General features: G+C 37.4%; 2 protein-coding genes and 1 long non-coding RNA gene across 3 annotated transcripts in view; 2 read left to right on the top strand and 1 right to left on the bottom strand.

The window, feature by feature from the left end:
- The window catches only part of LOC136250391 (uncharacterized), a 110,734-nt gene that overhangs the window by 54,018 nt on the left and 28,903 nt on the right, over positions 1–27,813 (top strand). The gene's annotated exons all lie outside the window — the stretch shown is intronic.
- Positions 953–8,469, bottom strand: LOC136250369 (oxidized purine nucleoside triphosphate hydrolase-like). Its single transcript, XM_066042568.1, has 3 exons — positions 8,235–8,469; positions 8,033–8,178; positions 953–1,182 (listed from the first exon to the last, which is right to left on the bottom strand). The coding sequence occupies exons 1-3, from the start codon at positions 8,384–8,386 to the stop codon at positions 1,007–1,009; spliced, it is 474 nt and encodes a 157-aa protein (XP_065898640.1). The 5' UTR covers positions 8,387–8,469; the 3' UTR covers positions 953–1,006.
- Positions 8,426–27,098, top strand: LOC136250366 (exocyst complex component 3-like). The gene is made up of 25 exons (XM_066042565.1): positions 8,426–8,554; positions 11,191–11,247; positions 11,297–11,376; positions 17,102–17,134; positions 17,294–17,384; positions 18,881–18,987; positions 20,766–20,847; positions 20,895–20,933; positions 22,106–22,215; positions 22,805–22,927; positions 23,011–23,200; positions 23,253–23,326; positions 24,097–24,180; positions 24,288–24,354; positions 24,571–24,663; positions 24,711–24,804; positions 25,322–25,437; positions 25,491–25,591; positions 25,643–25,717; positions 25,860–25,943; positions 25,989–26,060; positions 26,115–26,229; positions 26,319–26,390; positions 26,440–26,532; positions 26,854–27,098. Exons 1-25 carry the CDS (start codon positions 8,492–8,494, stop codon positions 27,028–27,030), a joined length of 2,292 nt encoding a protein of 763 aa, XP_065898637.1. The 5' UTR covers positions 8,426–8,491; the 3' UTR covers positions 27,031–27,098.

Below are 27,813 nucleotides of genomic sequence, written 5' to 3'. Positions count from 1 at the left end.
GTAAGCATTGTTTGTAATATGGTTGGATGATTATATATTGAGTAACCACATAATGGCTTTTTGGTTAATGACCTATGGTTGCACTTAAAATTGCTTATATACTGTAAAACAATTTTATTATGTTTTTAGCATATAGTGAAACTGGTCAAGTAAATAATTATATAGCAAAGGTTCAGATCGAAATACTCTAGTTAATAGAGCAGTCAACTATACCCTAATAACACAGTCACATTTTGTATTTTTTAGTTTACCTGTACCAACACAGTAAAATAGTATTTCAGAGTATCTAAGACCTGAAATTACCCCAGAATGGCATCCATGTCTGTTTTATACTTCAAACTGCTCCACCTCTTAACTCTCAATTTAGCGTGTTCCTGAATCCTCATACCATGCCAGCACAAACAAGCATAAGCAGCCCACATCAATCATTTCCTAGCAATCACATATTTTTAGCTTTAAAGATTTTTTTGGTAAAATCTGTTATCAGATTTAATCTAAGAATACATAGGAGGGCATGCCCCTAGACGAAGTGTACATGCAACAGAAAATCTGGAAATCTGTCACCAAAATTCCTGGAGCCATGTGCACCCTTGCCAGTTGTCTTTTGTTGTGCGTTGTCATAACATAATACACAGACCCTTATCCTGGATCATTACACATTGTAGGTAAAAGGGTAGATAGAGGTGTATGCTTGGTTGTGACAACAGAAATGTACTCCATGGCTAGGGTCAAGCAAACACAGTTCTGTGTATACAGTACAGGTAGTGAGCTCGACTAAGTATCAGTAAAAAAGTGCCCTGAGGCTACTAACACCATACCTTATTAAGCGGCCTTTGAGTCATCTTGTGTTGGATGTGGGAGGGAAGATGAAGGAGTAAAACATAAAATTAATCAGGACATCAGATGAAAAGGTGAAATCCAATGTCTTTGAACCTAACATCTTTTAACAACATTGCTGATTGGCTAAAAAAATCATTGAAATTGATCATGCACATGGTGAGAAAATCTAACTACTACTTGTTCTTTCTGTGATGCTGTAGTTTTGAATAGTGTGGTGTCCTTGAAAAGTGAAGTAGGCGTCAAACTTCTTTCCTGCCAGCATGTAAGGGAACCAGATCTTGTCATCAACCCACATTGTGTCAAATGGTATTTCCTGATGTTTGAACCACTGTGGTCTCATCTCTGTTAACAACATGAATGCATGCAATGTCATTACAATAAAATGACAATGGTCACCACATGCCAGTAGATTTAGGTATGTAACTAGCTGCCAACTTCCCAGGATGGCGTTTATGTAAAATGTAATAGTAAAATTGGCATAGGTGTAATAGTACAGGTATACCATCATACAGTAAGGTAGTACTGTATAGTAGGGAGAGTGAAGAATGCCAAAAACCAGCATTAGAGATTAAACACAACAATAGGGAGTATTATTGGTTCACTAAAACCAATCTATTAAAACACATGAATCTGTCTGAAACAATCCCAGTGTGTTGCTATAAAATTTTAAAAATCTGCAAAGTAACAAATTTACTCACCTATCCACACACCCACCCACTCACACACACGCACCCACCCACCCACACAGGCTTGGAGCAAAGTACACTGGTACTTTGTACTTAAGTGCACCTTTTAAAGTATTTGTATTTGTACCTTAAATACCTTTTCTAATGTACAAGTCCTAAGCAATGTACTTAAGGTACTTGAAATACTTATAAGTACATGAAGTCCTCTCATATGTGCATAGAGCTGTGAAATACAGAAGCTGACATTGGAATTAATGGACTCACCTGAGCCTTTCTACTTCTATATCTGTTGAGACACGTTGGTAATCAAAATGTGTAAAAACACTCCATACTTGAAAGTATAGCCAATGAAAGTCAGTAGCACAGCTAACTATAGTCTGACAAGTTCATTTTCATAAATGTGATGATTTGTTTATTAGGATTTCATGGACAACCAATGTGAAATTATCATTTTTCATACCACTGCATAGCAAAAAATTAATGGTGTTCATTCTTTGAAAACGCCACTCATCATGCCAGGTGTGCACAGTTGGTTTATAGAAACTACACAATCATGAGATTTTGAACACTAAGTGATAAGAGCAGTTTAATCATAATTTCTCTTTAAAAGTTTTATTACTTGTACTTATACTCAAGTAAATATCAAGTACTTTACTTAAATACTTTTCAATGTACTTCACCCCATGGCTGCCACCCACCAGAATCGGGAAAGTTACTTTGTCAATGTAATATACTCTTTACTTCTGGGCAATGTAATAAGTTACAGTTACATATTACTCCAAATGAAAAGCAACTTAATACATTAATTTACATTAAGTTACTTTGCTCTGACCATACACCTTTCTACACATGGCTTGCATGTTAGTTACTGAGCTAGCATATAGTAAACACTCCTGTAAATATAGCTACTGGCTTCTTGCACCTGTGTAGAGATGTTCATTATTTTTACCACTTCAGCCATACCTAAACATTGCTGGCAAATCATGTGACCAGTTGTCTGAGGTGTGAACTAATATGGATATTTTATTATAGGGGATCGGGACAGTAGATTATTGCAGCTACTAAGCTGTTGAGTAACACTAATTGGTTAGTGATGGACCTGGTAATGTGTTATGAATACCATTACATGTCGCTAACGAACTGTAATAGTAATGCGTTACATAATAACGTTACTTTCAGTTACTAATATAACGAATAATGGGTCCCCTGAAAGTAACTTAAGTTATATTACTAGACTATGAATAGTAGCACGTTATATTACTTGAAATCACAAAATGTAATAACTATTACGTAACGCGTTATTCCCAACACTGCACCCACTCATTCTCTCACTCACTATTGCACTTACACAGCACTACAAGATAAACTACGTGACCAATTTTTTCACAGAGAATTGTCACTTGTGTTCAAGAAGTACCTTCTAGCATATTCCAAAGGAGGAATACTGCATGCAGTATGATGCTACCTTTGTATCTCATTATGTTTCTTTCTATTCAACCAGTAGTCATGGCTTTGTTTCTACCCCCAAAGCATTGATTTGTGGTCTGTATCACCGCCCCGGGTTTCCAACATTGGTCACGTAAACATGATTTGGATCTGTAATTTTGGAACATGCCCTCTTATTATCTTGAACAAGTGTCACACAGCTTAGGGCAGACTATTTTATTGATAGCACATAAATAGTGGACCAAATCAAGTCGTACAATGAAGTCAGGTTGAATTACACGTGATTTGTTAATACATTTTAGAGGTGCTAAGTCACACAAAATAGTCTCTTGTGCTTACAAATAAAATAGAAGTTCTTTAAAGTTTTATACACTCTTACACTGATTGGGTACAGTATAGTAGTACTCGGATCATAGAGATTTGCACTTTTTTCCCAGAAACCAGCCTCACAATACCTTCATGGTGCCTTGGCAGTATTGGTTAGGTAGAATGAAGCCCAAAAGCATCTTCAGAGCACCAAAAATTCTTCCAATAAGTTGCTACAGAATTTTATACTGAGTGACTAACTGGCTCATGCCTTCAGACAAGTGCAACTCAATAATGGCTAAGGCTATGGGCTTGATTTTTTCACTGTTAGATGTTGCTTCCTTTGTGTCTGACTTCTTCTCGCTACAGCGTAATAGGGGTGTGAATCACCAAGCAAATAACTATCACCTATCATTTAAAAAGGCATCACAATATGGTATATATTGTGTCAGATAGGAAACGTATTTATTTCATGAAACTGAATTACAAGTTAGCAAGTTAGAATGCACACTTAGTGTGTATAAGCTGATCACACATTTACAGTAACACATCTGAAAGACATGTGCACTTAGCTGCATGGGTGGGTATGTACCTTGAGACATCCAGTGTAGAAGAGGTACTCACACTACTGTTGACAACTTGGTGCTCTGCATTAAAATCATACATGTAATCTGCCATGTGCAGCTATCACGATATGAATATTTAATATTGGTATCATGATAGCAGATTTTATATCGAAATACGTATCTGTATATTTGAATATAGAGCACATCTCTACAGTGCAAGGTGTCGATGTCGATCCACGGTAGCTAGTGCATGATGGCTTCCCTACATTTGTAATGGACATCATCCGTATTGTCCGTATTTTCATAGCGACTGGATTGATTGCAGGGGTGCTTCTTTGTAATGCTGTGTAATGGGCTTAACATAGCTGAAAACAAAGCATAAATCATGAAAGGTTCATTGCTTGTAATAATGAGAGTGGGTATACAAAAACTCATGAATGGCTACTTTGTGCAGTCTCTCAGTTTATTAGTCACTAGATCTGCAAAGAAGGCTACTAAAAGCCTGTGAATACAAGAAGTCAAAAACATGATCTATTGAATGCCAGACCAAGCGGTACCTTGCTCTGGAGACAGCTTGCAGTATAGGCAGTTCTGAAGGTTTGCTTATACATATGTGCCAATCATTTTTGATGACGAGTGATTGGCATTAACAACATTTCATCAGCTACATTACAAATCACTCAGTAGACTTCAGCTACAATTAAAAGTCTCACATTACAAGTTCCGGCAGAGAGTAACGAGTCACCCAATCAGCTACAATATAAGTCACACAGTAGAGAGTTCAGCTACGCACATTACAAGTCATCCAGCCAAGAGTTCAGGTACTTACAAGTCATCCAGTAGAGAATCCAGCTATGTTACAAGTCTCACTGTAGTGAGTTCGAGCTTTCATTTAATAATCACCCAGTAGAGATCTATATTACAACTTATCCTTTTGGTTCATGATAATAATATTTTATCGTAACAATAGTTATTATTATTTTCTTCATACAGTAAAAGTCAGCCATAAAACCGGATTATGGCCAGTTTTGGGACTTGTAATTACAAAAAGAAGTGATATCTAAACCAAAACACAAGTTGTGAAAAAGTGAGAGCCAGGATAAAGAAGATGTGAAATTAAATGTGGTGGCCAAGAAATGGCACTCTCTACTAGGTGACTTGTAATGTAGCTGAACTCACTAAAGGGAGACTTGTAGTATAGCTGAACTCTTTACTGGACGACTGGTAACGTAGCTGAACTCTTTACTGGATGACTTGTAATGTCTCTACTTGGTGATTGTAATGTAGCTGAACTAACTACAGGGAGACTTGTTACATAACTGAACTCTCTACTGGTTGACTTGTCATCAAACTTGCTACAGGGTGACTTATTTGTAGCTGAACTTTCTACAGGGTGACATGTAACTTGGCTAAAATTCTCTACAGGGTAACTTGTAATGTAGCTGAAATCTCTACATGGTGACTGGATTATAGTTGAACTCTCTACAGGGTGACTTGTTTGTAGCGGTGACTTACAATAGAGCTGAATACTCTACAAGGTAATTTGCAACATAGCTAATAGAGTCATCCATTTACAATAATTGACTGGTTAATAGCCAAGACTCATATAGTGGCTGCTCCATAACTTAGAATTATTGTCATTAGAGCCGCCCTCAGATAAGAGCCACAGCTTATACTGATGTGAGTGTTGATAAGACACATTTGAAGCAGACACCAGGTCAGGAAATAAGTTAAAATGAATCCATTCATGAATCCATATACATACCACAGGCTACTGCCACACAAGCCCATAGTAGCTGCCCTCAAATAGTAGCGTCTTCGCATAGTAGCCGCGTGGTTCTCCTTGCTGCAAGTTATAGTAGCTACAGCTATTAACGGGTCACACAAGGTATTTCTTAGCTGACTGCTCTATTGGGGTGACTGTATCTGGATCTCACACTTGCTGCATATGGTTTGTTTTCATATTATAATTCAATGGCTTTACATTCAATTCCACAAAAAGGCCTTTCTAAGATGATTAATCCACTGATTTTCAGCTCATTCCCCTGAATGGTTTATCTGGTAGACGTGGAAAGTACCTAATCATTTTTAATAGCAAATCTTGATCGTGTGATTAGCACACACTGTTGGTTTTTGTGCTGCATCTTCTGTTGTTTTTAATATCAAACAGTACGGTCGTACCATTTAAGTAGGAATCCAGGTGAAATTTTTGTGCGCCGCCCAAAATTCTGCCTTTAAAAATCATCCTAGAGTTATCTTACGAGACAAAAACCACCTTTACGGAATAGTACTAGTCTATATAATAAATAAAACAGTATTAAATACAACAAAACGCTTACAGGTGGCCGGATACAGAATTTTAAAAATCGCCAAAACTTGGAATTTTAGACTGACTGCCTGACCACAGTCGCAAGCCTAGAGGCCAAATGAAGCGGTGCACGGCCACCATTTTACGCCACAATAACAAACTCACCAGTGGGATGTGCCTTTTGGGGTTCCGACGAGTATGTGCCCTCTGCGCCTTGTCTTTTCTTTTATCTTCAATCAGGCTACTTGTCTTTTTCTTCATCCAACAAAATCATATCGAAGCGTTAATTTTCCGTATCAACACTTTCTTTATGCAACATAATAAACGCCACAAGATTATTTAAGGCGCTTAGACTACGCTACTGCACGGGAGGAATAGATTATATATTCCTTACTTATAGCTATAATCTATATGACGGAGGCTACTGTACGGAGGTACCGGTACTAGATAGCTTTCACGATAGATCACAGGATCACGCATTCTACGCATTATCGATCTATTGATTGAAACCACAACACACCCCTTTTGCACAAGCTGTATTTCAGTGACCACACACCTTCAATTGGAGGGCTGACTCGAGATACTCTATAATCGACCAAAACCATGCCCCTCTTTGGGCAAGTGCACATCTTTGCAGGCTGACTCGAGATACTCTAACACAGCAGTCACCCTAATAGAACAGTCACATGTTTATAGCTAGCTGTATGCCTTAACAAAAAACTAAACAAACCAGTATATTAAAAATTATAAATTTAAAAATAAAGTAGGAATCCAAGCGATAAAAAGTAGTGAAACAAGAGATGAACAATGGTAGCTATTACAGCATAGCTTGGTGGGAAATTCCTACTTTGGCATTGAACACAAAATAATGCCTATATCATGCCAAAGTAGGGATTTTCCACCAAGCTATGCTGTAATAGCTACCATCGTTCATCTCTTGTTTCACTACTTTTTATCGCTTGGATTCCTACTTTATTTTTTAAATTTATAATTTTTAATATACTAGTAATTATGTAAAAGACATGCCCTTGCAGGTGTCATGTGGTTGTTTGCTAATGACACCTGCTTGATCTGTTCTGGTAGCTCTGCTGATGCCATTCTCAGATACTTCAAGATGATTTAAGTGATTTGTCATGATAGATTACAAAAAGTAAGCCACATTCTGTTCCCCCCGCCTCCAAATCTAGATGTTGATAAACAAAATTACTTGGGAATAGCAAACTGAATTGGCCCTCACATCTTTCAAAGGGAGCATCTAACGCAAATCAATTCTCATGTAGTCATGTTAAGCATCTACCTAGTACCTACCACTATAATGAAGTTGATGGAATCCTTGATTTTTTTTTACGGCAACTTTGTGCATTACCTGTGTGGGGACCTGTTATTAGCAAGGACTCTATCTCTAGTTTACATCATAAGCAAAACAGAGCTGTACATTTAACTGTGGTTTGCGGAAGTATGCCCATGTGTCACAGTGTGGGTGAACTTAGATCTTTTTCTACTTCTTCACTACAGCGGATCCAAGGGAGTCACCGAGGAAATTTTGTGCAAAAAAATAAACAAGAAAAGGTTTGCAGACCCAACAAAGCTGTACACATATGCAACTATTCCCATACGATGCAACGACTGTTCTGTTAGAGTACTTGAAGAGTCAGTTTGATATTCCTTCCTTTCAAAAAAAAGAAGAAAAACTTTTAATAGGGCACCAGAACTCTTTGGTAGGTCCCAGGCCACCTCTATAGTTAGATACACCGCTGACCACCTAATTATTGTGATCTCAATATATTAGAGCCATAACATAATATAGAATGAGATTTCACTTGAGTAGGACCAATACAACTGAGCTACTATCAACAATAGGAAAATAATTATGGTATCACCTTCAGTTTCTGTTGGTACTCCTGAGTAAGTGTGTGACTTGAACAAGTGCACCTCCAGCAATGGTGGATCATTTACAAACTCAAATGTAATTGTGGCAAATTCTTCAAGTGAATCTACTGTTATCTCACATTCTTCCCTTAGCTCTCTATACACAGACGGCATTACGATTATTGTAGGTAAATTATGGATCTGTTGTACAACCTTTTTGCTGCCTCTTCAATAGTTTCACCTTGTTGCACTTTCCCGCCAAAACCGTTCCACCAACCGGCCCCAAACCCTCTCTTCTTCATCCCCAGCAGAATCCTGTCCTGCTCAATAATGAACACTAACGTTAACAGCTTCCTAGACGCCATTGTAGTGGAATTGCGCTAGCCCTCTAGCGTTGCAACTCAACCTAGAATGAAGTTATTGTGGGTTTCAATAGTAGCATGTAACTTTTAATTGTGGGTTCTGATGAAATGGATTCCGAAGCTACAGATTCAACAGAACAGGCGTCTAAGGAGATAGCAAAGAAACTCACTGTAAGTGTAACAACTGTTGTACCTGCATGTTCATCAACGTTGTTTCAAGTTTTTGTGTGCGTACGTAGGAGTAGTTATCCGCTTATCTTTTTTCCCAACCAGAAAAGCAGGGATTGGTACGCTAGACTAACGTATGGAATATCGTAGGAATTTCAATACGAAGTGTTTGAGGCACTGATATTCATGTCTAAACCAGTTTATAAACAGTTAACTTATGTGTTTGTGCTATTCACCTGTAGTCTTCTAAGTTTGTGAGTAAGGCAGGGTTTACAAAAGGTACAATGATTGAGGTATAATGGGTAGGGTTAAATAATCAATGGTTGTGCACTATTGTCCTCGTATTATGGGTATGGTAGCTTTTGACTAGAGCTGGGAGATTATATCAATTGTAGGATTAATAGGTGATTGTCTCTGAACATCGTGATGCTGATATGTATTATAAATAATTGTGATGTTGTGACATGATTGACATGCAAATGTGTATTAATAAATTTAAATGGTGCATACTGTTGTGGAAGAACACAATCCAGAAAACTTCTATGACAGTTCATTGTATGAATAAATCTTACTACGTAGTTAAAAGCTTACCCATTAGAAACCATTGAACTTCTCTAAGGATGCTATTTCATTGTGTTGTTTGTATGTATTAAACTGTAACTGGCCCTAATTGTGTTGAACGGTTGTACACTATTTCACCATGTATTGTTCAAATAAATAATTCATACAAAGTTGTGCATACACAATGCTATTGATGCAGGGGCAGATCCAGGAGCTGGCAAGGGGAGAGGCACAAACAGGCTAAGTTGTAGGTGGTTGGGTAGAGCAGATTCTTTTGTTAGCTAGTTAGTTGCTGTATTTATCAAGCAGCAAATAATCACCTCTTAGCTAGTAGATAGTGTATCACCAATGGTTTTTTGCCTTTATGGCCTTCGCAGATGATTGCGAAACCTTAAAAATAGTGCTGAAATGATTATTCAGATATTCAACTATTCGGTCGGCATGGCATTTTTCTATTCGTTAACATGCTATTTGAATATTCTTTAGCACTGTAGTAAGATGAATAAAACCAATTAATGAGCTTGAGATCGTGAACCAAGTGGCATATTCATACTGATAAATTCCAGAGAAATATCTCTTAGGCTTTACCTTACTGCCCAACAGAGATATCAGTATTGATTTTATTCATGCTTTAAAAATAACCGAATATTCGGTCATTTTGTTCACAACTATTCAAATAGTAAAAATTGCTATTAATTTCAGCTCTACTTAAAAGCTGTCCAAAATGCCATGAAAGTCCTTAACACCAGCACGATAATTGATTTTAGAGGCGCTTAGCATGCACGAAGATGCTGAGTGATAGTTTGACAGGTGCTCTGACTTTGGTTTCAGGTAAGGTTGATAGCATTAACCCATATTTTAAATTTCATGTGGTATCTAAATTGATTTTGGCCTGACAAGGTTTTTAGCATTTCACTTAAAAGTAGTTATGGTTAGTGCTGAGCGATAGTAGAAAAATCACTGTCATGATATTGAAGTATTTTTCACGATACGATAATATCACGTTAACACCTTCATAGATTACTATTTGCTTGGTTTTGTTGTAAGCTCATTAATTAGGTAATTAATTGCGTGGGCGGTCAATATTTTACTGTAACGATTTTTGGTCCAGCCCTGCAGCCAAAATTTTAATGAAAAAGCAGCAAATGGTTATAAAAAAGCTAACCCAGCTTCTCAAGCATTGTTTTTAGTGGGATTGTAAACCTTTCGTGAAGTGATTGACTAATTGCGTGGGCATCCGATAAATATATACAGCTTGTTATATCCTTGCAACCAAACATTTCATAGCAAAACAAGCCTAATGAGTTACAAAACAGTTTTAAAAACTTGGTAACCACGTATTTAGTAATCTTACAGCATAATCGCGATAGTTAGCTGTAATTATCGTATCACGATAAAAAATTTTTGAATGCGAGTATCAAACTATCAATATTAATGCTCAGCACTAGTTATGGTTCTGTTCCTCTAAGTGGAGGGGGGGGGGGGGGGGGGGGGGCATTTTATCCACCATTGTGATGCATGTGAGTTATAACATCATGATAGTTATCATAATTGTGATATGTTGGATCCTACAATCGTGAAAGTAGCAAAATGTCACAAAATAGCACATCATACATTTCCTGTTTCCAGCATGTCCCATTGCGCACCAAAGACAAACATTAAATGGCAACATAGTGATGGTGAATACCACTTAGAACAATAATATTTATTAATAGGGAAAAAGGCTTTGATCCCAGGCTTATGAAAAAGTTCCAGGGAAATGCCGCTATTGATATTTAGCAAGTCGTTCTAATTTCTGAGTAGGAAAGCTGATAAATGTGTTAGAAACTGTGGAATTGCCAAGTATCAGATGTCATTTTACGCTCCAATTTTTTTGGTTGGCTCTATCAGAAATTTGGCAGAGCCAACAAATAAAAACAAACAAACAAATAAAAAACTAGCAGTTGCAAGTTAATTACCATACATTTCATCCGTGACTATACTTTTTAAATTAAATACTGGTTAGCTGGTGTGACTTTCTTTTGTATGTACACTGTATATACATCAGCTGTAAGGTATGACATGCTGTTCTATTGCAGAAGCCTGAACATCTTGATCAAGTAGACCAACTGATAAGGCAGTACAGCAGACAGAAGGTATGTGATGCTACTGTCTGTCATGCATTCACTACACTTGTGTACGTAGGCATCAATAGAGTCACGACTACGTAATGCGGTACAGACACAACTAGATGGTGTACAAAAGGGACTGGCAGATCTAAGAAAGTATGTTGTGTAGAATAGTCTAATAATAATAATAATAATAATGGTCATCTTAAGCAAGTTGATGTATTAGGCAGGTTATTCTATTAGGGGAGTTTGGTGTTGATTTTACTAGCTAAGCGTCGTCAGGAGATCATAAGTGCCGCTAGACTCAAAGCGGCACTTATGTGCTTGTGTTGTGTATGGATGTTATAGTTTGGAGAGCATCCCACAATAAGATTTTAAGACTATGGCTTTTAGTATGTGTTGGTGGATGATATATTCCATCACTTCTCTTTTAGTTCAGTGCACATGCACAGCAGCTAATAAAGACAAAGGGCTCTTTGATGTGACCAAGAGTTTATAATTGGGGAGTTATAAACTCTTGAAGAGTTTATGATGAGCCCCACATTGTAAACTCTTGATACAATATAATGCAAAGAATGTGTATTGTATATTTGCAAATTTTGACATACAAATTTCATAATTATATGTTGAGGATCACTCAGTTTTGCTCACTTATATAATGTAGCATAAGTACTGTGAGTTGAGGATGAAGATAGCTAACAGTGAAATTTACATCCCTCAAAGATTTCTATGTTTTCTGATGCCTTTGAGGATGTCGCATTTTTGCTTTGGAGCAGAACTTTTCATTAGCAACTTCGTAGTTCTGAATATCATAATTACTATGTCGTACATACAGGTACTACTATAGAATGGTTGCTATAATGAAGTTGGTCATATTTAACAGGTAACTACTAAGCGATATTTCTGTAACAGGTGACCGCTAAGTGATGGTACAGAACCACTTAGTAGCCACTAGTTCATACAGTGTATACTACATAACAACTTCTGCAATCTGCTACGTACCTACATATAAAATAACCCAACACCTAGAGCTGTGTATATCTTGATAAGTAAAATCCATGATGATTGATACTATCTCATGCTCAGAAGCTAACGAAGGGAAGAGCACACCTAGGTCAAGATTCGAGTGGTTACCCTCTGGCTATGGAGGTTAATGGTTGGTTAGATTTAATAGTAAGGAATTTAAATGTCATTATTTCATCTAAATGGTCTAAGGGCGTGTAGTGTTTAATACCAACGTTGATTTCCAAAGTGTTGCTTATAATCAAATTCAACACAAGATTTGAAATAACTGTACTATTATTAGAGTTAATGACTGCACTTATAAAACATTTGTAGCTACCTAAAGTCAGTGGGTAGGATCCTCCCATGTATTTTAATCTGCCTTGATGAAGTCAAATACATGTATAGCTTCTCTGTACTTGCTTTGTATGGCCCATGCATGCATAACTCTTAAAGAGCCGTAACTTGAAGACGGAGGAAGCACTGAAGACGGAGGAAGCAAATTCCTCATCTTGGATCCACCCTTGATATCACAGCACTGTTTGTTGGCTTGTTAAGTTATGTGGTGCGTTTTGTAATTTTATCACTTTTCCAACCAAGTTTGATACCTTTCCATAAGCTTTTCATCTGACTGCTGTTGATATAGAATAGGTTACAGTGATTCACTATTATCTTCACAGCCTTCAACATCGTACATGAAATAGAACCGGCCACTTCCCAAGTTTATTGGCATGCATTAGAAGATGATGTGTAGTTCTAGAGTTAGACCCTAATCATTTTCAATAACATTAGAATTGTGTCATAAGCCGATTGCAGTACAGTGTATATACATATTCATTCATATGTACTGCAAGTATACTTCTGCATACAGGCTTGTTATTTTAGACTTTTGTTTTAGAATCTATGGTCGGTAGTTGAAATATTGGATGGTATCAAAAACAGATACTTTTGTTTGACTGAAATTTTGTCATATTGCTCAGTACTACGTACCCAAAGTGCTTGTACTTAGTAATGAGTAGGAAGAAACAAAACAGTTGTTAGTTAGCTCCATATGATGTTTCCCACATGAATACACATGGCAGTGTTTACAAATCTTATCCTTTCAGCTGATAGTGGTTCTGATTCCTTATTTTGGTCACTGTGTAACCAAATCAGCTGTTATTGTGAATCAGTGGTAGAATGGCATTTCATTTTCTTACGAATTCATTTAGACTACAGTGTAAGGGTTGTGTACTCATCAACTGAGTGGGATTCCTTTTCTTATAGCTTAATCTTGTTCCTATTATTCACATTCAACTTGTTTGAAGTCTCTACCATATATAGTGTGTGGTGACTACAATGTGGTTTTATGGGGATGAAACTGTACTGGCATGTGCTGAGTGTTGCCAGACATGCACTTCATCCGATATCAAATGTGCACGTCTGGCTAACTGCAATATATAATATATTTATGTAGTAAACTGTCCCCTCCTTGTTGTTTTCCTTTCAGTTTAAAAGTGTTTGTTTATTTTGTATCCAGGTGATCTGCTAATGTAGTTAGTGTTGGGTTTCCTCCTATGTATGCTGTTATGACACCCCCCAGTCCACAACTAGTAAATATTGCAATGGCATTTCACTTAATGGCCAAACAATACTTCATAAACATATGACCACCTTGTTATAATGACCAGTGTATCTACAGTATGTCCCAAGCATTGACCTCATTTAAAAAGGATGTTTCATAAATCAAGGCCAAGTTTTGTTCCTTAAGATTGCACTAAGAATAATAAAATGGAACGATGTAGTTAGGTTAGGTAGTCTAGCATCAAATCTTTTCTTATTTGTTAATGTACTTGGCTAGCCAAGTTTCTTATTACAATCATATTATAGTTACCATATAAGAATTACAACATTCAGGAAAATTACTAACACTCATCCAAAAATACACACACACAAAAAACAAGTCACAATTATAAATTACTCCTTGTAGATGATACATAAATAGATAATATTTAAACAAGTGTGTGGGTGTGTGTCTCCTGTGTCAGCTCCACTTCAATTGTAATGGTGTCATTATTGGTCAGATATCTCTCCCAGTTGTGGAGGACAAGACAGACTGTGCCTAGTTTAGGTTTTCTCCTGTCTCCCAGCACATCGTGTGAGAAAAATGTGATCATTTCATTGGCACTGTTCCATCTGTTAATATTGTTCACAACTGACAATGAGGCCATGTACTTAGTGCTAGTGTTTGTAACTGGTATAGTTCCATTAATAGTTTTCTCCAGTTCAGCATATATGTTAAGTGTACTAGGATCTGATGTGGTGATATGTCGATTAATCTCTTCAAATTTCAGATTCACAAATACTGAAATGTCTTTTGTAATGCTAACTATTTTGTGTGTGTACTGTGTTCGTACATCAGAAGCAGCTGTGGAATCCTTCAGAACTTCTTCCAGTGCGTTTTTTGACAGCAGTCCACTCTGCACTATGAGGGAGTAAACAATGAGGATGCTAGCTAAAGCACTGCCCACAGTAAAGTCACCAGTCTCTTGTACAATTGGTATTATCAGACAGAAGGTCATAGTGTAGTATATTATGGCCACCATACATGCTCGGCCCCAGAATGAGTATATACTAGAGTTGTATAACTTCATACCAAAGTTGATCATCAAGTCCTGTACCCCTTCTTTTGCTAGTACAAACAGATAAGCGATCGGCAGCACAGCCATTAGCATGATCTTCAGTGAGTCACAGGAAGTTGAGAATACCTCGTATGAAATGGCGATAACAGAATATATTGTGATAGAAAAGATTATTGTTCCATTGATGAGGTAAACACACATTGTACGATTCTCTTGTGTCATGTCTTCCCATCGCAGTTCAATCCATTGCTTTTCTTTTAATATCACAATATAAATGATGTAGACTAATTGCATGATGGCTAGTCGCATGGGTGAGATTGAGTTGTAGTATATTAGTACAAATGGTGCCAACACGACTGTTACAAATTGTGTCATTACCCATACAGCTTGAGTAAATTTGCCGGGGTTCCTTTCAATGTACTTTAGGAACATGTACACTTCCAGTGTTGATCCACACACAGATCCAACTATGACTGGGGTACAGTTATTGGAGTAGAACCTTATGAGATGAAGAAAGTTTATCAACAGTAGTATTGCAATCCATTCTTTAGTATTAATGGCCTTAAAATAGTTTTTGAAACAGTTTAAACCACCAAGGATTACCAAAAACACAATGGCGGAGGTGAATATGCTCCACAGCAACATGGAAGGGATTTCCATGTCATGCACAAACTCTACATCAGTATTTCTTTGGTTACGAAGATAACCTATTAGTGACATGAGGCATATTACAATGTATGACACTACAAGTCTTTGAAATACTTCAGCCTTTGATTTGTCATCATTACATGTCAGGTAGCTGCTAAAATTGGTAATGCGAATGGGAAATATGGCAGTGTTTGAAGAAGGAGGTGATTGTTGCAAGTTTGGAGAAGCTGGACGTTCTGGTAATTCATCATTACCTGATGGAGAATTTGGCTGGTTTGCTTCTCTATCAGTCGAAGGTGATCGCGGAATACAATGGTGTGATTGTGGAATGCAGTGGTGTAAACTAAAGTCCTCGGCTTTGTATGTCTTGAAACATCTTGTGCAGGTAATGGGCCTCAGTGGACAGTATCTTTGCAGGTGTATTTGAATTTGGTCATGGCGGATATCTAGATCACCACATTCATTGGGACATGGAACATTCCTTTCAGTGCACGTCAATTCATGCTCATCGATTTCTTCTGCAGTCCCTTCTTTTGGGCAGTAGAAACATTTCTTTCTTTGCCGTGGGCATTGATTTACATAAGTATGAACATATCTCTTTTCCTTTAGAACTACTTTACCACAATCAGGACATTTCACATACTTACAGTCTTGTAAATGTTTGACTACCTCATCAACCCTTCCTTGCCATATACACTGTGGATTGTTGTCAGGGCCAGAGTTAGGACACTTTGCAGTTAAACTGTTTATCTCCAGTGTGATAGTTTTACTGTGTGTGGCAAGACAAGTACTACTGTTACAATCCGGACATCTTGTGTGAGGACGGCGCAGACAACTTCTACAAAATATCTTACCACAGTTAGTAACCTTGGGAACTTGAGGTAGTTGATTACACTTGTTACAAATCAGTTTTGAAGGTACATTCTCCACCTGGACAAATATCTCGTGGTTCACGCGACGAATTATTCGATGAAATATCTTGTTGCCTTGATTTAAAGGCCAGCTGATTATCCTTGCTGCCTGAATTAATGGAACAGGGAATGATAGGTTCGAAAAGAAGTTTGCAATTGAAGACAACATTGTCCAACTATTAAAAGAGCGTGTTATTTCAACTGAAGAAATGTAACAAGTCAGCTCTTTTATTAAACTTGTTGCTAGCCAGGGACTTTCCAACTTCTTGTGGTTTCAATTTGTGGTCAACACTTTCCTATTTGGGGTAAATATTTTAGTATGACACCATAAGGTATGATATCACCTTGTTATCAGTCATGCTTCTACTTCCTGTTTCTCTCATTAGTGGCCACAAGTTATTACCCTGCTATGATAAACGGTCAGTTATCAACCACTTGTCAGTCATAACCTTCCTCACACTAGAACACACACAGGCACTAGAGTGTTCCTAAATTAAATAGTTCTAATAGTATGGAGAGGCCTTTCCCTTACCTATCATGTTAAATAGTGAAAAGTCAATACACTATACGTGCATATTGTGTGGAGTAAAGAGGTTTCATTGTGCAGGTTCCAGGTAGTATGTATTAACAATTAAACAAAATGGCTTTAGTGAACTGAACATGCATAATAAATATACATGTGACTTTCATTGTCTACAGGGCAGTGGGTGTGGTCAAAGAGATTAAAGAAAGGTGAGAATCTGTGTCACTGTGTGTATTCTTATGTTTGTTTGTTTGTTTGTGTGTGTGTGTGTACATTTTATGTACATTGGTTGGGGAGGGGGGTACGCACATACAGTAGATGTGATGCAGGTACACATTTGTAGTGTTAAATGTTATCAAATTTTATAGCATGTCAGAGGTAGAAGAGTTATATAAGAACTGCAAAGATCTGGAGGACAGTATTAATCCCATCAGAGAAGTGAACCGTCGATATCAACAGGTACTTAAACAATATGTAACTTAACAATATGGGCGAGTCCAATCCACATAAACTTAAGTATTAGTTTCTCATCTCTGCCACATTGCTACTTTTATTTTCCTTTTATTGCCTCATCAAGGATTTAATTTAGTAACTAGCTAGAGTGGTCTAAGAAAATTGTATTCTGAGTCTTCTAATTCAGTTATTTAAGTAGTAAAAATAAAATAAAAATCCACCCACCCACATTGCTATTTTGACTATTCGAGGATGAGAAATTGGTAAGTTTATTAGTAACTCTCAGAAATCACAGTGATGTATATCTAAAGTCTATTTGCAGATATATCGTACTGTAAATTGGGAAATTTTCATTTGAGATGGTTTAGTTATAAAATAAATTTGATGTGTTATATTTTTTGCGGACAACCCAAGCCATGAAAATATTTTACCAGTGAATTTTTCTGTACAGCAAATAATTAAACATGGAGCTATTCTACTTAATGCTGTATTTGTGGTCAGCACACCGTCAGGTTTAGAAGCTAGCACCATAGTAGTCGCTACGCATTTCGTGCATCAGAAATGAGCATGCAAGATATGATAATAGGTACCTGTTGAATGTGCAATTGTGATGGTGTGATGGAGCTATAGGTCAGTCTCAACCACTAAACAAGGGGTCCGAATCCAAGCAAAATTGCATACGATATTTTGGTTTTACCCAAGATTTCAAGATTCTAGTGAAGATTTCAAGACTTGATTACAAATGTGTATCTGGAAACTTTAAAAAATTTAAATAGATTTCAGATTTCGATTCCAGAGATTTCTAGTAAACGTTTCAAGATCGACCTATGAGATTTCCAGCTTGTTTACTAGACACTATAATTACATTAAATGTCTGAACTTGCGGCTACAGTGGCATGCAAACTTATTCTGGCAGATATTGGAATCCTGATGGTAAGCTCCAACAGCATACTCATTCCTCAAGTGTTTCAACGGTTCGACCTCCAAAAAATATTTCGCTAGTAGAAAATATTCAAGAGCAAAAAATTTTCATGTAATTTGTCTTTGTTGGTCGAGGCAACCACGAAATATTCTTACTGTTGAATAACAGTAATTTGATACTAAATAATTTATGAATGGAAGCCACATGTGATTTAATAGTATTTGACCGTACATGATATGTACTATACTTACGTACATATATGTACGACTGTGCATGTATGGGATGTATAAACTATTTACAAGGGACATAAATTCTGTGACCGAATTCACTAATAAAACTGAAGTCTTCACAGTTTAGCTATGTGTGAACATACAAGTCATATATGTACTGTATGAATGGCTTTAATGCTTTACAATGCACCACAACAAATCAAGGTGAAACTGCATGAAATTTAAATATCTGTTCAGTAAAGTTGATGAATGATTTATCCCCAATTGAGGACTCTTATACTTTCAGGCCATAACCACTGCTAAGTCACTTGTTTATCAAATTGTTATTATTGTTTTTCTTCTCCCAACAGTTGAGTACAACACACATACACATCAACAACATCTTCAATGTGCCGCAGACAGTGCTAGTGACTCACGAGTTGATCCAACATGACAGACTCCTGCAGGCACACAAAAAGTACCGCTCATTGTTATATGGTGATATTGTGGTATTGTGGGTATTTTCTTTTGTATTGAGAGGGTAATGTTGGGGTGTGGTTAGGTAGTGTAATGGCTTTTAATAGTAGCTGACATGATTATGCATTTGACATTGTAGTACTGACTGCTATAATATTACATTATACATTGTGGTTTCACATTAAGTTAACAGAATTTTTTGCATGTATGTGATTCTTGTTAAATGGTAGAAGAGGTATGTTTTCCAATGTGTTTGTGTACTGTACAAGAGATTAACTTGGTTAGTGTGCATAGTGAAACAGGCTTCTGTTTTGACCCACACACTCATATACTGTAATAGTTCTCATTTTGTGGTGCTTTAGAATAGAAACATACCCTATATGGTGTACGGTGATATGGTATCTGGCTTCTATGTGTTAGAAATATAACCACTCTCAAATGATTGTTTCTATCCTTCCTTAGAGGACACTCTGTGTCCCAGTAATTTTACTTTTGAAAGAGGGGTAACTTCTTTCTGTCCACATACAACTCTACATCATCATACAGAACAGTAGTTACTAAGGGATCACGGAGGTTAGCACCTTTTCACGAAAAAGGTATTGATCAGAAACCAGCCTCACAATAGCTTCATGGTGCCTTGGTAGTATTGGTTACAAGCCCAAAAGTGTCTCCAGATTAACCAAAAATGCTTCAGATACTGTTTACTGTAGGTTGCTACAGAATTTAAAAAAATTTTTATTCAGTGGAATTATCTGCCTGACTGACTAACTAATGCCTTCAAACAAGCGTAACTTAATAATGGCTAAGGCTAAAAGCTTGATTTTTATTCACTATTCGACATTGCTATTGGCATACTGCAGTATGTACAATGCACGCATCATTAGACAACTATCCCTCTAGGGACAGTAAGCCTGTGAAGCAGAGACTCAGAAACCTGTAACTGAAAACTATGCTGGATCATGGACTCACTTTGTCTTCATCTGTGTCCCATTTCTTCTTGCTGACAGTGTGAGGTGTTAATTCATGGTAGCACATGCACGGCTTCCCCATGAATTTTCCACGTTTCCGTGTTGACTAAATTGATTGCAGAGGGGCTGTCTACTACTATTCTTCATAAAAAATTCTGTATCACTTCCAGAGCAAAGCTCTCCCCCTTGTGGTATGCACAAGTTCACCAGTCATAAAAGTAGTATATACCTGCAGATATACTAGTTGACATTTAATCCCTACTTCAGTCATGGGTATAGACTGAAGTAAGGATTAACAATTTCCTCTAGTGTATCTGCAGGTGTACGTGGCTCTTAACTTTTTTTTCTCCTATGATCCCTTATAATACCTAACTTTTCCTTCTAATACACTAATAATTGATCTCAAAGTGTCTACTCTAGAGCGGTCCCACAGTGTATATGTAATTCCAAGGGTCCTTGTGAAAATAGTGTGCTAAAGCTTGCTCAACTCCAATCACCTTTGTGCTTTTGCACTGTTCAAACTTAAGAGGTGGCTACTCTATACAGGTGGCCAATAAGACAAACTCTACTGTAAGAGGCTTTGCAGTTGCTATTAATTTATGCAAAGCTGAAAAGTGCATAGGCAAAGCGTTATGTACGTGATCTATTGTACATAACATACTTACATCTTTAGAGGTCACAGAATGTGTGACTGTATACCAGGAGCTTATAAGCGCAGAAGGCTTTGGTGCTTATCAGCTCCTGTGTATACTAACATGACAATGTATATCCAGTGGGTGGTACTGTATCTTATGCTATGTGTGTATTGTAGTCTTAGTGAATTGGAGATGACACGTGATGACTTGTTGATCCAACTGTACCAATCCTCAGAGGCTTTTGTTGATAAGAATACTGTAAGTTAGACCTGTCATGTTGTGCTGTTATGTTTCCTATTCTCTAGTCTTTACATCATTACTTTGAAGAGCTTATTGGACTGTCTGTAAGTATTGGTGTGCTGTATACATGTACGTATGTATCTGTGTATTGGGAGCTGCTAAGTCTGGTAGTGTGTATCAGTCTGTTTGTCTGTCTGTCTGCCTACCTGTGTACTGTATGTGAATGTGCATATCTCTGCTTGCTGCAAATCACTGGCTAATTTTGAGTTTGTTTCTGTGCTTTGAGACGTTGGCTTTATTACAGTTGAGGTCAGTTTAAGAACCAGTACACATTTATACACAAAATTAATGCGTGTACACCCAGCAGAACTGAGGGTGTGTACTCTTGGCAGAACGTTATTGTGCTAGTACTGTTACTACTGTATAATTTTTTTAGCAACAGTGAATATTTTAAAGAGAAGATACACAGAAACATATAACAAATAAAGCTAACATACATACATTAGTGAAGCAAGTCTGGTTTCAGTTTGGATTAGGCAAGTTGGCAATGATGTTAGAGATTGACCAAAACATCTCTTAGAATCTAAGATCTAGATCCTCGTAAACATCTGATGGTAGAATGCAAAAAGGAAAAAAATATGTAGCACCTCACCCATCCCATTATGGAAGCATAATGTGTATCCTACTTGTTGGAAAGGAGAGAGGCAAGGTGCTTATAAAACACAATTGCTTTGTCTGCCATTCCTCCTGTAGCTGAGAAAATCAATGGATTAAATCAGCCATGTTCTATTTCACGTATTCAAGTCTTGTATGAGCACTTCTTAGACACTATAAACAGCCCTAGCATTGGTAGAACAGTCATGGGGATTGAAAACTTGTACAACAACGCAAGTCTTCTTATGTCGACCTCCCTAAAAACCGTTTGCAGCAATATCTAGACGAGCGCCATCTTCAGTGTTTGATGAAGCAAGGATGAACTCACCAGTTATTGGTTAGGATTAGCTCACCAGTTATTGGTTGCAAATGGGGCTCAATTTCAACTTCATTGTACTGTATAATGCAACCTCTTAAAGATCTACAAACAATTTCTACTACACACACTAAGGTCAGGGCTAGTCTCAATAATTTTATGTCAGTTCCACTTTTTTTTTCCGAAAAGAAGACAATTCCTCTCAATAGAAGCAAACATTTGTAGTAAACACCTGGTTGTGAAGAAGTTACGTGCGTTATATTCATATTATTTTGTCATTGTTCTGACATGTGCTCTTTTGAATAGGATGCTCTGGGTCAACAGCTCTGGGTGACCTTACACAAGACACTGTCACTAGTGTGTAATGATCCTACCAAGGTGGTCACTGCATTACGCATTATTGAGAGGGAAGAAAGGTACATATTTATATGTCAAATACTCTTCATGCAAAGATTTTATGTGTCGTTGTGTGATATAGTAAGAGTGTAATACTCTTGGTGATAGACATTATACGCCTGGTGTATGATCTTGTTCCGTGCATGTAGCATCTTATGTACACAGTTACATGGTTTTTACCCATCAACATGAGTACATACAATGACTGTATACTGTACTTGTCAGACAGAGTGTGTTAGAATAAACAGTACCATGTTGACATTTTCACTACATGAAAATGTACCTTGTATATTCAGTCAGTTTTTACAGACTATACGTATCTAGTTTTTTTTGGCACCTCACGCGTCTGAAAACCACCCTTGGTTTTGTAAAGAAACAAAACTACCTACAGAAATAAGACTAGAAGAACCTACAGATAAAATGCAGGGGCGCATGTGTGCTTAGTGTAGACGTATCCATACCACTTTGCTTCTCCACTTTGTACAAGCCCCACACAACCATAGACTACGTAGACCTAACAGGAGCAAAGTAAAGACAAGATCTCACATAATAATTTCATAATACAAACAGGAAGCACACATGTCATAAACTCAAGGTTATTCATTATAGAGAGGACAAAAGGATTGAAAATCGGGTCAGTAAGGCACAAGTACCCATATCACAGTTACCAGGGAGACCCAAGAGATGGCAGATGAAGTGTCTTGATATTCTGGAGTCATCCATTAGTAACAGGTGAATATTGTCTCTCATGTTTTGTGTGTGTGTGTGCGTATGTGCGTGCGTGTGTATTCCCTCTTGATTTGCTACTGTTGCAGGTTTCAGAAACACTTTCCTAGAGACAGGAATGATGATGCTGCTTGGCTGGGAGAATACCTCATTACAGTGGAGAAGTTTGTATATGAAGATCTCTCTGTAGTGCAGAAGTATGCGATGCCGTGCTTCCCTCCTGCCTACCAGATAAACCAGTTCTACATAACACGATATCATGAAAACCTACAAAAGCTGGTAAATAAAGTAGCCACACCCCTTTGTGCTATCCATTCACACCGCTTTGCAGGCTAAAGACCTCATAGACAGAAACCTTACAGCAAGAGATATTATATTTTTACGATTATGGGTCAGAGAATTGAGGTACATACATGTACATGTACAGTACTGTGTTCAGTTAGTACTGTGTTCAGTTAATACTGTGTTCAGTTAGTACTGTGTTCAGTTAGTACTGTGTTCAGTTAGTACTGTGTTCAGTTAGTACTGTGTTCAGTTAGTACTGTGTTCAGTTAGTACTGTGTTCAGTTAGTACTGTGTTCAGTTAATACTGTCTGTAGTTACAGAATAGTGTATAGAGTATAACAATTAAAGCCTATTCGTTTACAGGTACATACAGAACTTATTCAATTTCATTTTGATATTCTCTTACAACAAGATAATATTTTAGTTCCATTTGCAAGAACAGACACTTATCAGCACTCGTTTGGACCTAATACTTGTGAATAACTTACCTAATCACATCAAAGAAATTACTTCTATTGAACAATTTAAGAACCAAATTAACCAATTGTAATTGTATAAATGCCCGTGTAAAGTCTTTGCTTGCAAAGTTGACACAGCAATAATAAAATGAAATAAACACAGTAGTGTTTTGGTATTAGAGAGATTCAGACATTCAAGGTTCTACATACAGTATTAACTCATAATATTCTAATAGAGCAGTCAGTGCAGACTAGAGGTGATTTTAGTGAGGCAACAGTTTATTAGCTGTCATTGGCCTAAAATCCCCACATATTATGAAACTTGCTCTAAATTGCACTAAATTGCACTATGCTGTACATAACTGTTGGTTGTTCTCCATAACTGATACAGTATCCTTGTGTTGTGCTGACTATGGTGTACCTGTTATACAGGGAACAGTTGTTGGAGTTAGGATTTGACTTGGACAACTATGGACCACTGATACAGCCAAATAGTGAAAAGGATCTGGAAGTAACGTAAGATCTACTTACTATATATTATTTGTGTATTTTCCCATTTAGTTATATACATAGTGTCCTCTATGTGTACAGTAGGTATTCAGTGTTTATGGTGTATTGTACAGGTGTTTGGATCAGGTCAGGTCTAGTGTACAGGAATACATTACCAGAATGTTAAACACTGAAAAAGAGGTGTGTGTGTGTGTTTGTTCATTGTGTATGATGGTGCAAGTGTATGTATGCGTGTGCAAGTGCGTGCGTGCGTGTATGTGTCTGTTTTTGTACATGTGCATGTGTATGCTTGTGGTTTTATGTGCATGCGTGCTTGTGTGTAGTGTGTTTGTTCACGATGTGTATACTTGTGCATACAGATACAGTATATAAGAGTGTCATCAATCCCTTCTATAGGACTGGTGCAGTTCTAAACCACCGGAGTCAGACATTAATGGACACTACCACACTGGTATTGCTCTGGTGTTGTTTCAGATGGTGGACCAGAATGTTAGTCAACACAGTATGCGTCCTGCATGAGCTCCACCCCTTTGTAGATATCTGCTATGGCTTCTCTTGGGACTGACACTAAATTAAAAGTGCTACAGATTTGTTTAGATGCTCTGCAGGAGTTTCAGACTAGCTACAAAGGTGAGATATGTTAATATTTGTTAATGCCTCAGTAGGCATTGTAGCTCATAGTTTAAAATACTGTACCACTGGCTTTCCTCTTCACCTGTTGCTATTACTGTGGAGTCCATCATGGATATACAGGTCACTCTAATGGCATGCACATCTACTTGAACACACACCAGCAACAAAAAACTAAACAGTCATTTTTAGTAATTGAAGTGCTATTGTGGAGATGGGTGATGCACTACATTTTGTGTTTCCCTTGTACTCTGACAGGTGAGAAGATACTGTAGGCCACTGCAGGAGTCAGTATAAAATACAAGCTCTACAGTGTAACAATGTTAGTGTAGAGATTGATCCTTAGAAGCTATAAGACAATTTAATTTATGCTTTCTACTATCAATCACTTTCCCGCAAGAAATACGCAATAAATTTGTGTCATCAACATTGCTCAATTGCAAACTGATCAAAAATGACCCACAGTTGACTAGTCAAAGACAAATGTCCACCATGTTGTTTATTCTTATGCTACTAGCACTGGTGGAGGCCTACAACAAGGAGTCAATATCAGAGGCACAATACTTCATATTCTACATGGTTTCCATCACTAACAACTGTAACGCTTGCGTGGAGTTTGTCCATGATCTGAGGGTGTGTTATTGTATTACAACTCAGAATGTTTAGTGTGTATGGTAACTCTGTAGGATCGCTTCAGACAAGAACTGAATGAGATCATTCTGGAGGAGAATTTGGAGAAATCTTTTAAACAGATCCACCATGGATTTGATGAGATTAGCTCCATGTCGTATGCAACAAGTTTCTATGTGGAGTTACAAATTATGTTGATGTATTGTAGTATCAATTTTTTGCTGGATATCGTGTTTGGAAATCTGACACCAGTGTTGGATAGTCTGCTGAATAGACAGAAATGGTACGTATGTAATAAATGTAACAGAATATGGTGAAACATGTTGTAACTGATCGTGTGTGACATTTTTCCTAACTACATATATGGAGAACAGGTAGCTGACATAAACATGTACAAGTATCTGATGTACCATATCTTGTAACAGGCTACAGAGCCCGGGTAACATCATGGAGACGGTAGCAGCTACATTTCAGGACTACAATGGAGAATTTCACCATCTGAAGCAAAAGTATGTACAAAAATGATACAGTGCAGTATGCATTGTTTTTTAAAGGCATCATTCAGCTCTTATGATTGAGGCCCAACAGAGGCTAGTAATGTACTACATTGATAGTCTAATGAGAAAGTATGTACATTAGTGGTACTGTTCTGAGCAGCTCAGTAAGTTATTATGTGGTAGGAGGATAGTATTTAAGAATGAGAAGGAACGTCAAAAAGGAGGTGAACAGATCAAGAAGGATGCTAAACACATCAGTAGCTTCTTTGCCCGTCTATCTCATGCCACCAATCCCAAGGTGATTATATATAATATGTACTAGTGCTAATATTCTATATCTTATGTATTTGCAAGTGCACATAATGGTTTTTATGTCAACTTATTTAGAAACCTAAAATTCTTGAGGAGCTAGCAGAGCTGATAAGTGTAAAAATAGAATTCCTTCCATTGGAAATATCTGTGAGTGATTTGTATATCGATATGAGTGTCGTATTATCACATTATACAGGGCTTAGCTAGCAAACAGTCTGACATTACTGCTGACCACATTATAGCACTACTGGCAATGAGGGATGACATGAGTAAGAGCAAAGTGAAACAGGTATGTATGTTGAGTATGTTCTAGTGTTTGTGAGGTATGTATACATGTATACATGTTGTGTTTGCTTATGTGCATGTGTGTGCATGTGTAGTACACTGTACTGTAGTTGTACTGTCTGATGTGATGTAGTATAAGGATTTACCTGCAGTGCCTCATTCTGAGTAGTACACATTGATCCAGTGTTCCACTGACTAGGCCTGACCATGTACACAACACAGCTAAAGGCCCTTTTTTAGTGTTTTATACATACAATATTATGTCTGTGTAGTGCATTACAGTGTATAATAATCAAGTACACTTAGTTGTTGCTGTTGCTTTCAGTTGATGAGTCAGACTACACTAGCAGCAGAAGAAGATGGAGGCAAGCAGGTAGAACCACCTGCTAGTTCATCTAAAGCAGCAGCTACAGCAGCCAAGTATGCAGCCAGTCCTCGCTCAGATCAGAAGCCAGGCTACTTTACTACCATCAGTGTAAATAATCCTCTTCAATTGCATTAGACATGTTTCTTTCTGCAGTGTAATTATTATGTGTTGTGATGTTATGTAATTTATGCACGTAATGGTAACCTGGACTCATTGTATGGCATAGGCCAAGTCCGTACTGTACAAACTGCAGAAAAATACATGCAGAATGCTCCTATTACTAAAACCACAATTCCATGTGGCTGGAATTCCAAGAGCTCTGTTTAGTGGTAAACTATCTGACTGGGGTCAAGTGTCAAGTGGTGTTCCCCAAGGATCTATGGCTGATTGTCATCCAGCACTCACTTTTAGATTTGTATGCTCATGATGCTGAATTGCACTGTGACCATTTGGATTTGAGCATAGTAGAGACATTCTTGCAATCTGATTTGGATGCTGTTGCTTGTAATTGGCTGTGCAGTTCTCAATTGAGTTTAAATGTTGTGAAATCCAGTTCAATGCTCATAGGAAGTTGACAGAAAATTGCAAATAGATCACTTAATATTAATTTTCAGTTGGAGGTATTTTACTTGTTCAAGTAGATCCTGTTCAATACCTAGGAGTTATAATTGACTCTACACTGTTCTGGATTTTATAAATCTCTAATATGGTCTCTAGAGAAAAACCCCGAATTGTCTCCATTCTTTGCTATGGGTAACTGCCACCAGCTGTACTCTGTACTTTATACTGCTTTTGTGATGTCTGCTTGATTATTGTGACGCTGTTTGGTGTCCTACTACTGCTAAATTAACCAACATGACTGAAAGAGTGCAGTCCAAGTTTGTTAAGAAAATTTAGAGTGTTGGCTATTCAAGTTTT

This window comes from Dysidea avara, chromosome 3, assembly GCF_963678975.1.
Source record: "Dysidea avara chromosome 3, odDysAvar1.4, whole genome shotgun sequence".
Classification (NCBI taxonomy): domain Eukaryota; kingdom Metazoa; phylum Porifera; class Demospongiae; order Dictyoceratida; family Dysideidae; genus Dysidea; species Dysidea avara.
The sequence above is the reverse complement of the archived record's forward strand: the minus strand, read 5'-3'. Positions and strand labels throughout refer to the sequence as shown.